Source organism: Castor canadensis, chromosome 14 (assembly GCF_047511655.1).
Source record: "Castor canadensis chromosome 14, mCasCan1.hap1v2, whole genome shotgun sequence".
In the NCBI taxonomy this organism is placed as follows: domain Eukaryota; kingdom Metazoa; phylum Chordata; class Mammalia; order Rodentia; family Castoridae; genus Castor; species Castor canadensis.
The window spans coordinates 36,345,601-36,355,341 of NC_133399.1; the positions used below are offsets into that span (position 1 = coordinate 36,345,601).

At 52.6% G+C, this 9,741-nt stretch overlaps 2 protein-coding genes across 9 annotated transcripts in view; one reads left to right on the forward strand and one right to left on the reverse strand.

Moving 5' to 3' along the window:
• Hnrnpm (heterogeneous nuclear ribonucleoprotein M) overlaps window positions 1-975 on the forward strand; it is a 40,843-nt gene extending 39,868 nt beyond the window's left edge. For all 7 annotated transcript variants that reach the window (XM_020160375.2, XM_020160369.2, XM_074054265.1 and 4 more), the window contains one exon: window positions 553-975. In XM_020160375.2, coding sequence (XP_020015964.1) covers window positions 553-716 — 164 coding nt within the window. In that variant the 3' untranslated portion in view covers window positions 717-975. The remainder of the gene's footprint in view (window positions 1-552) is intronic.
• A 289-nt stretch (window positions 976-1,264) lies between these two features.
• Pram1 (PML-RARA regulated adaptor molecule 1) lies at window positions 1,265-9,534 on the reverse strand. 2 transcript variants are annotated; one of them, XM_020160378.2, is made up of 10 exons: window positions 9,410-9,534; window positions 5,492-7,028; window positions 5,341-5,407; window positions 5,188-5,264; window positions 2,642-2,696; window positions 2,458-2,566; window positions 2,187-2,349; window positions 2,073-2,106; window positions 1,964-1,998; window positions 1,265-1,856 (listed from the first exon to the last, which is right to left on the reverse strand). In XM_020160378.2, exons 1-10 carry the CDS (start codon window positions 9,410-9,412, stop codon window positions 1,819-1,821), a joined length of 2,118 nt encoding a protein of 705 aa, XP_020015967.1. In that variant the 5' UTR covers window positions 9,413-9,534; the 3' UTR covers window positions 1,265-1,818. The 2 variants fall into 2 exon arrangements, 1 of the variants encoding a protein (XP_020015967.1); XR_002212159.2 differs by lacking the exons at window positions 1,265-1,856; window positions 1,964-1,998; window positions 2,073-2,106; window positions 2,187-2,349 and adding an exon at window positions 4,387-4,512 and having other exon boundaries at window positions 2,504-2,566.
• Window positions 9,535-9,741: the final 207 nt, after the last annotated feature.

Sequence of the window (9,741 nt, forward strand, 5' to 3'; positions counted from 1 at the left end):
GGAATGTTTTCCCTAGAGCATTATTGGTCCCCTGTACCCTCCTGCACTATCCTTGTCCCTCACTGGAGTTGAGCCTTGTGTATGTGCTCTTACCTGTAGACCCTGTGTCCACAGTGCTTAACACATTCTTGGGTGCTTTGTAGGTGCTTGAGGTGAATGTGTGTAATCTGCTGGCCAGTTTTTACCTGGCTTACATTGGGACAGTACAGTAGTGATTGGTTTTGTGACTGAAGGTGGCAATGTATCAAAAACGGAGCCCCTACAATTTTTATGTCTGAAGTGGACTTCACCCAACCCCTTCTCTTTGAAATTTCCTGGACTGTAAAGGGGAGCAGACTGTTCTCCTGCTCACAGAACAATGGCAATGTGGCAGAGGGGCTGTAGTCACTGTGTTGGTGTTTTGAGCATTTGCACTTCATGCTCAAGGGTCTCTCTCCTTTTTGACTGTGTCACCAAAGTTCAACAGGTGATCTGGACTGAGTGGAGCCCAGACTGAGGCTGAGCTCTTAGTTTGCCTGACATGTGTGGTCTCTTCTTCCCTCCCTGTGCTAGGCCATGTGCTGTACGCTGACATCAAGATGGAGAACGGGAAGTCCAAGGGGTGCGGTGTGGTTAAATTTGAGTCGCCAGAGGTGGCTGAAAGAGCCTGCCGGATGATGAATGGCATGAAGCTGAGTGGCCGAGAGATAGATGTTCGAATCGATAGAAATGCTTAAGCGGTTGCCTTTTTTAAACATCAATACCAGACCTCTGAATTTGTATTTTTTCTTGTTAACCATTTTAATTTGTTGGCTGGATGTATAAAGATGTTTAAAAAATTCAGTTGCTTTTTGGGGTAATTCGAATTACTTTTTTAATGACTGGGGTTCCATTTGACTGTTTGCATTGAGATTGCAATGTGCGCAATTTTTTTTGTAGTTGTGGCATCTTGTTGACATCAAATATGACTTTGATAATAAATACCAGTTCCTGAAAGCAGTTTGCTCTTGCGTGTGTATTGTGGGGGCAGTCACCTGTCGTTTTGGGAGCTGAAGCCACTTTGGCTTCTTTCTTCCTTCAGAGCTGTGACCCTGAGGGACCTCACCCCTGTTGTTTGTCTGAGAGCCCCAGGGATGAGGGGGACAAGGGCCCTGGCCACATTAGGAAAACTTCTGTGGAAGCCTCATTTTGAGGGTGTCTTTGATTCACCAGTGCTGATAATAAAAATATTTTTTTTTGGTGGTACTGGGGTTTGAACTCAGGGCCTCACACTTGCTAGGCAGCCATTCTACCACTTGAACCACTCCACCAGTCCCTGCAGTCGAACATTTTAGAGCAGTCCTGAAAGCCATCTTATCTGCTCCCTTGTGATTTTATTCTGTGGGGTCCAAACAATGTCAGGCTCATTTCTAGTTTGTCAGAAGTTTGGGATAAACTTGATACCGTAGCCCTGTCAGTCCACTCACCAGTGAAGGGCTGTCATAAACTCACTTGGTGAGAGACTGGCTGCTGCTTGTCCTGGATGTGGGGTGTGTGCTGCTACCCAGCTCTCCCCCAACTCTGACAGGCAACTGATTTTTTCCTTTGTTACCTTTATAGCTGAGGGGTGAAGTGCCCCACTCACATATACACGTGTATGTGCAGTGATAGTAGGTACCCAGACTTCACTGTGTGCGAGTTAGGAGGTCAAGAAAAGACAAGAAGCAAGGATTGCTTTCAAAGTTGACTTTATGTGGTCACGTGTGCTCCTGGGCAGCTGTCTCTGCCAAACTGGAATCCAGGTTCCTGGCTTAGTGGCTGGCTGGGATGGTAGGCTGTCCTGAGCCTCACCTGTGGGCTTTAATGTCCTCGGGGGAATGGTTGGCTGTCCAGAGGGTCTGCAAAGAATGGCTTTCAAGTGACCCTTCTCCCCAGAGGCGTGGTAGTGAGCAGCCCCTCTGGAAACACCATGGTCCCTTCTAGCCCTCCTGAATGGTCTACTTACCCCAGAAGCCAACGTCATCATACACCTCCGTTTCCCTGGTGGAGAGCTTAATCAGATTAGGTGGCAGTCCCCACTATCTCCCACCAGAGCAGGGCCAGCCAGTACTCACAGGGGCAGGAGTGCAGTTCTGGGTACGTAGCCATCTGAAGTAGGAGAGAATAGGCATGGTGGATTCTTATCCCTGGCTGGCTCCCATCCTTCCCTGGGTACCCAGCCCACTCACATTTGCCCTTGGGGTCCCTGCACAGCATCTCGTCCTTGTTCGTGAATTCGATCACCTCCAGAATCTCGCCACGACGGATCCCCAGATGCTTGCCACCCCCACGCCGGGTTTTGGCATTGGGGTCAATCATCATCCTCGTGTGAATCACGATCTCTCCTTCAAACTAAGGGGCAAGATGTTAGATCTTCTGCTTATACTGTTAATGCAGGCATCCTGCCTTCTCTCCCGGTCCTAGCCCTCCAGGACTCTTGCTTGGCTTGGGGGTCCATACCTTGAACTTCTTCCGGAACTCCCTCTCTGCTTTTTCTGCTTTCCTGATCTGTTTCAGCAACTTTGGGTCCATGGGTGGCAACTGCTGTGACTGAGGAGCCTTCTCTTTCCTGATACAGAATTGGAATGCTCATGAGCAAGAAGTGGTCCTCTTCCAACCCTGTCTCACCCCCTTTGTCTTGTACCTGTCTGGGTCTTGTGGCGGCCTCCTGGTGACTTGCTGAGTAGATGGCACTTCATCTGGGGGCAGTTAACACCAAGTCAGGGCTAGGACCCTCTAGCCCAGCCTCTACCCCACCCAGTGGCTTGACATGGAGTGAGCCTGCCCTGTGTCCGTTCTCAAGACCTCTCTGAGTCTGGCACCTTCGTGGGCCTTTCTCAGGGCTCATTAGTTCTAGTGGATTGCCTTACATTTCTTAATTTCACATGCTGGCATGGCAGAAACTGCTCTACCCTGTTGACTTGTTCTGACCTTCACAACCACCTTATTTGTGCTAGTAGGTGATAACTTGCTGCTGAGTAAAATAAAGGCTCAGAGAAGTCAACCTAGGTGGTAGAGGCAGGGTGGATTTTTGCATCCCTCCCGCCCTCCAAGTCTCAGGGCCTACACCTTGATTCATTCCACCAGTCTTTTTCTATTTATTTATTTTTTTTTTTTGTGATGTCAAGATACGGTCTCACAAACTGCCTGGCCTGGCTTCAGACCACAATTTCCTAATCTCTCTCCTGAGTAGCTAGGATTACAGACATGCGTCACTAACGCCTGGCCTGTGCCACTTCTTACAATGGACCAGTCTTCTGGGTATGAGCCCTGCTGGCCAAGGGTGTGGCTGAAAGCAGGAGCCTCTGGAACCCCACAAGTGAAGTTGAACCCGAGGTCCCTGCTTGTCCTTTTTATCATCCCTCATATCAGGCAGTCCACTGAGGGGCATCTGTATTAGACCCATTCAACCAGTCAGCACTGATCTAGGGCTCAGCATCAGACAATAATGTCTTCAGGGCTCCCACCCAGATTACAGTCCTTCCATCGCTCCTGCATCAAAGGCTGCCTGGAGGTGGAGGGGTCACCCAGTCAGGAGCATATATAAGTGTGCCACCTCAGGTCCCTGGGGCCTGCTGTGCTGGGTTAACCTGAGCAGGTCACTCACTGCCTGCCTTCTACTGTAAGCCTACTCATATTCTGAGAAAGGCTGGACCCTTCCCCTTTAGCACAGGAGCCCCCAGTTTTCTAGAGACCAACTGGAACTATCACTGCTCCAAGGAAGGAGCCATTAGTCCTGACCCACTTGGTCCACCCTGCCAGTAAAAGGATAAGTTTGAAAATGACAAAGCAAGCCAGGTATGGTGGTGCATACCTGTAATCCTAGCTACTTGGGAAGCGGAGACAGGAGGATCAAGAGTTTGCGGCTAGCCTGTACAAGATTAATGAGGCTCAAAATGCAAAGAAAAGGTGTGGCTCCAGTGGTAGAGTGCTTGCCTAGCTAGCTGGAGGCTCTGGTTAAGTCCCCCAAAGCATCTGCGTGCATGGGATCAGGCATCCAGCATCCTGAGGAGAGACCCTGGGAGGTATGGTATTTGATCATGGTCTTAAGCTGGGTCTGGGGAGGAGGTTATATGGTTATAGGGTGCAAGGTGGAGTTGTGTCTGTCTGGTTTGGGTGGACTGGTGGGGACCCTGGAAGTGGAGTGGCTAGAATGCTAAGCAGTTGCCTTCCCCACAGCCCCCAGACCCAAGCCACAGAGCCTCCCTGTAGCGGAAGCAGAAGGGGCCCTGTCAGGAAGCTGTGCTCAGGAAGGTGTTGCAAGCAGCTCCCGGGGATTGCCCAGAGGAAGCAAAAGGGGCCCAGGAAGGAGCAAGGGCTGGACAATCTGAAGGCAGCCTTGTTTGGTATGGTGGTGGGAGGGCAGGAACATCCTAAAGGCTAGATTACCTGGCTCCCTTCAGGAAGCCCTTTGCATATACAGGACCGGGAGCCCCCACAGCTCTGGATGTGCTGTGAGCTGGGCAAGTCTCAGATCCTGGAACTTCCGGGTTGATGCCATGGAGGTGATGATGCCTTGGGTCAGGGGTGGGGGTGAAGCTGCAGTCAGTGAAATGCTTGCCTGCCTGGAAGCCCTTATTGTACACATGGCGGTGCTAACCCTGAAGCAGGCCTGGAGGCAGAAGTCTGCCTGCCTTCCCCGCTCCCGACCTCCAGAAGCATGGACTGAAGAAAGAAAAGAGTCCTTTGGAACTCCAGAGCAGAGTGGTATCCCTTCCGGCCACTGTCACACCCATCGCCAGCCTGCACCGCTCTCTTTAAATCCAGGCCCACGGTCCTGCCCAGCGTCATCCCCTTGGTACCTTGAACACAGCTCTAACCTAACATGGAACCTGGCTGGCATCTTGTCCAACTTTGTGGTGGCTCTGCTGTACACCTGAGCATTAGGCTCTAAACTTAGGACTCACCATGCAGTGAGCTTGCTCACCTCACCCCAAACACACTGCCAGGTCCTGCTGTTTTTGATCTCTGGATTCTTCATGGCTATCTAGGCTCCCTGCCACCCGGAGCCACTCCTGCCCACAACAACCTTCTCACTGGCTACTGGCTTCTGGGCTTCCTCTTCCTCCCAGTCTGGCCCACCAGGAGCCAGTGTGACCTGGATCACTTCTTGGCCTTACACCAGGAGCATGGCAGAAAGTGCCCTTGAAAAGAAAGCTTCCCATGTGTCTAGGAAAGCCACCCACAAACCTCTGCTCCTGGGGCTGGGGCTGGAATCATCTGTGGGTTCCACGTCATCGTACAGCTCATAGATCTCATCTGGGTCCCTGCAGGGATACATGAGATGAGGCCCTCCCCCCCAACCCCATCCCTGGGCCTGGTCCCCTTCCTCTCCACACTCACTGTGGGATGTCTTTAGGCTGTTGGGCCTGGAAGTGGGTCACAGTGGAAGAGCAGGTGCTCTGTAGAGCTGTGGAGAAGAGAGCATGGGAGGGAGGCAGTCCTGCCCCGGAGCCTCAGGCCATCTCTACTTGAACCACCCACCTTAACCCACCTGTGGATGCTGCCATTGGTCTCCGAAAGCTGTGGATATTGATGGGGCCTGGGGGCAGTGGGGGCTTGGCTGGAGGGTCTCCCAGACTGCTGGCTGAGGGCAGAGGCCTTCGCCGGGGTAGGTGGTGGGCTTTGAAGTCTTCTGACCTCCATCGGGGGCTCCCACTGGCTCCAAATCCTGGACTTAGTGGGAACCTGTGGGTGGAGCTCACGATGGCAGTGGGCAGTGAGCTCTCAGAAACCGAGCCAGGGAGTGGTGACTTTTGAGGGACAACCCTGAAAAACACGGGCTGGGGGTGCTTCTTGAGCACAACATTGGGCTCAGGCTGGGAGAGCTTGCGGGGTGGCCCCCTGTGCTCGGGCTGTGGAAACTTCCTGGGGAGCAAGTTGAACTCTGGCTCTGAGGACGTCCTGGGGAGACCACCCAGCTCAGGCTGTGGGGGCTTCTTGGAAAGTGGCTTGAACTCGGGCTGCCGTGGCCTCTTAGGAAGCATACTGACCTCGGGCTCTGAGGATGTCCTGGTAAGTTCACCAAACTCCAATTGTGGGGGCTTCCTGGGGATGTCACTTAGCTGAGGCTGTGGGGGCTTCTTGGGAAATGTACTGAAGCCCAGCTGTGGGGGGTAGGATTGGGGTTCACTGGACTCAAGCTTCCAGGGCAGAGTATGAGGGAGCTCACCAGACTCAGGCTGTGGCAGGGACTTCTTAGAGAGGCTACTGGCCTGAGGCTGTGGGGACTTCCTGGGAAAAGTGCTGAAGTCAGGCTTTGGGGAGTGAGGGTGGGGCTCCCTGTGACCAGACTTTGAGGGGGACGTCTGAGTGACCTCCACAAACTCAGGCTGGGGCAAGGACTTCTTGGGGAGGCCATTGCCCTGCAGCTGTGGGGGTTTCTTGGGAAAGGCACTGAACTGGGTCTGTGAGGGCATCTGGGAGGCCTCGCTGGATTCAGATTGCCAGAACTTCTTAGTTAATGGACTGGGTTTGGGTTCTAAGGGGGGCTTGACAGGGGTGCTGAGCTGGGGCTGCAGAGGCTTCTGGGCAAGTGTGCTAGGCTCTGGCTGCAAGGCCTTCTGAGTAGCCCCACTGACCTCGGGCTGTGGGGGCTTCTTGGGAAACTGAGTGGCCTCAAGCTGCCGGGGCTTCTTGGGGAAATCCGTAAATTGGGGCTGTGAGGGATTCTTGGGGAGATCAGCCAACTGGGGCTGTGGGAATTTCTTGGCATCAGTGAATTCAGGCTGCAGGGACTTCTTGGGGAGATCATTGAACTCAGGCTGCAGGGGCTTCTTGGGGACATCAGTGAACTCAGGCTGCGGAGGCTTTGTGGGGAGACCAGTGAAATCAGGCTGCGCAGGCTTCTTGGGGAGATCAGTGATCTCTGGCTGTGGGAGCTTCTTGGACTGTTCACTTAACTCAGGCGGTGGGAACTTCTTCAGCAGTTTGTTGAACTCAGGCTTTGGAGGCTTTTTGGGAAGTTCACTGGGCTCTGGCTGAGAGGCCTGGAACTTGGCTTGGAGGCTTCGGAAATTCTGATGGTTCTCCTAGAGTTCACAAGGCATCAGGTAAGCTCGTTCACACAGAAGAGTGGGTGGTGGAAAGATCTGGCAGTTATAGACACCCAAATCTATCACCACCATCCTGTTCTGCGGCGCCCAACTGGCTCTCAGCCCTGCTTCTCTTTTTTTTTTTTAGTACTAGGGTTTGAACTCAGAGCCTACATCTTGAGTATCTCCACCAGTCTTTTTTTGTGATGAGTTTCATTGAGATAGGGTCTCATAAACTATTTGCCCAGGTTTTGATCCTTCTGATCTCTGCCTCCTGAATAGTTAGGATTATAGTGTGAACCACCGGCGCCCGGCTAGGCCTGTTTCTTTTTGGCTAAGAACTACCAGCTGACCTCCTGGGAGCCACACCTTCCTGACTTTTCCCCTTAGGAGTCAAACTTCACCCCAAGCAGGACCCATCTCCAGAAGCTTCTCCCCATGCCTGCACCCCCCAAACACTCCTTCTCCCAGTTGGAGGTACCTTCTCAAGATCCTTGACCCCTTAGCCTTCCACCTCTCCATGTCCTTTCAGTTTTAATTTCAAAACACATCCGGTATCCAACCACTTCTCACTGCCTCCACCGTCCCCCCGGCTGGAGGAACTGCTCCCCCACTGCCCAGATTATTGTAACAGGCCCTTCCTGGTGCTGCTCCCCACCCCCAGACTTGCTCAGTTCCCCCCGCAGCAGTTGAAGGAAGCCCTCTTACCTTATCCACAAGGAAAAACGAACCATCCCTGAACCACCCAGCTGGCCCCCTCTGCCCTGCCCTGCCCCTTGTTCGGGACATGTACCCCCAACTGCATTAGTCTCTCTAATGAGACAGGATCTCCTTATTCCAATCAATTCCTCCGTCTCCTTGCTCCCCATCCCTGCCCATCTTCTTATCTGCCACAGATAAGAAATATTTTTTTTTCTTGTGTTGGTTTTCTGTAATATGTCTTGACTTTTTTTTTTTCCAGGCGCTGGGGATGGAACCCAACAATTGTGCATGCTAAACAAGCACTATACTACTGAGCTACACCCCCAGCCCCATGTGGGGGTTTGTTTTGTTCTGCTTTTTTTTTGTGGTTCTGGGGTTTGAACTCAAGGCCTACTCCTTGAGCCATTCCACCAGTCCTTTTTTGTGATGGGCTTTTTTGAGATAGGGTCTTGTGAACTATTTGCCCAGGCTGGCTTTGAATCTTGATCCTCCTGATCTCTGCCTCCTGAGTAGCTAGGATTACAGTGTGAGCCACTGGTGCATGACATGTTTTGCTTTGTTTGAGACAGCGTCTCACTATGTAACCCAGGCTGGCCTTGAGTTCACGATCCCAGTGGTGGAATAACAGATGTGCACCACACAATGCCCAGCTTGCCTGGCTTTTTAAAATTTTGATTTTTGTTTCGGTATGCACATACCCCTATTTCTTCTTAACCCCTGCAGGGAAGAGACTTGGCTCATTTATTGCTGATCTCTCAGTGCCTAGCACATAGTAGGCACACAGTCAGTATTTGCAGAAATAATATACAGGCCCACAAAGACAAGCATATACTCTGAGATGTGCCCAATAGCCTGGGTGTCTCAGTCCCTGACACCCAGGTTATTGGGCCGAGAGGCTCAGTCAACAGCCCTGTGAGGACTAGCAGGCAGTCTTCCCCCATCCCCACAACGGGCATCTGCTGGAACATGCACCATTCAGGGCATGCCCAGAATGTTCCTGGTGTCCTTGAAGATGTTATGTACTGTGGGTCACAGACACAGGTAGATGCTCAGGAAGGCCAGGCTGCCTCTAAGGAGGCTCTGCCTTGGGCCCCCTAGCCTGTCTTCACCTGGGATCAAAGAGATTGGAGGAACAATTGAACCTTGTCCCTGTTTGTGCCTCACTTTACCTAACCAAGATCCTGAAGACCAGGCTCACTCCTGGGAAAAGAGGTGATTCTTGCTGGGGCCTGAAATGCCACTGTTAAAGCTCCCAGCCTGGGTGACCACAGGGCTAGATAAGTCGGGGTTAGCAGGTCATGACTTGGTGACTAGCTAGGGGGAAGGGGCAGTGGGTGCATGACCCACTTAGTTACCCCACAGGAAGCCTCTGCTCTCAACTCAGCTGCCTGTTCCCAGGTTGTCGTTCACGCTATCTCGGGGAGAGAGGAATCATCCCAGGCAGGCCCACCTGCCCTTTCACAGTCACAGACCGGGCCTGGACCATAGGAGCCGGAGCTGTGCCCTGCTGCTTCCTCCTACCTTTCGGCCTTTGCCTGAGTCGTTCTGTTTCTCCGCACTGTTTTCCTAGCCTCCACCTTCCATTTCCACCCTTGGGGCATGCCTTTCAGTTCCCACCTGTTTTGCCCCTTGCTTCTCTGCCAGTTACAGGCCTCTCCCAGGTCTTGAGGACTCACCATGGCTGCAGGTGGATGATGGGCCACAGGGTGAGTGGGCTCTAAGCCGAGGTGGCTGCCTTCAGGAAGTAACTGTGGCTTCTGCTCCACGGGCCAGCACAAAAGGTGGGGGCTGCCTTCGGGGTGGGAGGGCAGACGAGGAAGGAAAGGAGGCGGAGACCGCCTCAGTCTGTCCACAGATCCTGCCAGGCACTTCTGTTCTCCCCTTGAGTACCTGTCCTGCCTGTTACTGTCCCCAAGCATATGTTGGGCATCAGTGTATCTCTCACACACAATCACTAGCTGTCACTAGTTTTTTTTTGGTGGTACTAGGGTTTGAACTCAATCTCATG

Coding starts and splice junctions, on each gene's coding strand:
- Pram1 (XM_020160378.2), bottom strand. Junction 2,350..2,457: donor AGTTCCGGAAGAAGTTCAAG/GTATGGACCCCC, acceptor CTTGCCCCTTAG/TTTGAAGGAGAGATCGTGAT. Junction 1,857..1,963: donor TGATGACGTTGGCTTCTGGG/GTAAGTAGACCA, acceptor CATTCTTTGCAG/ACCCTCTGGACAGCCAACCA.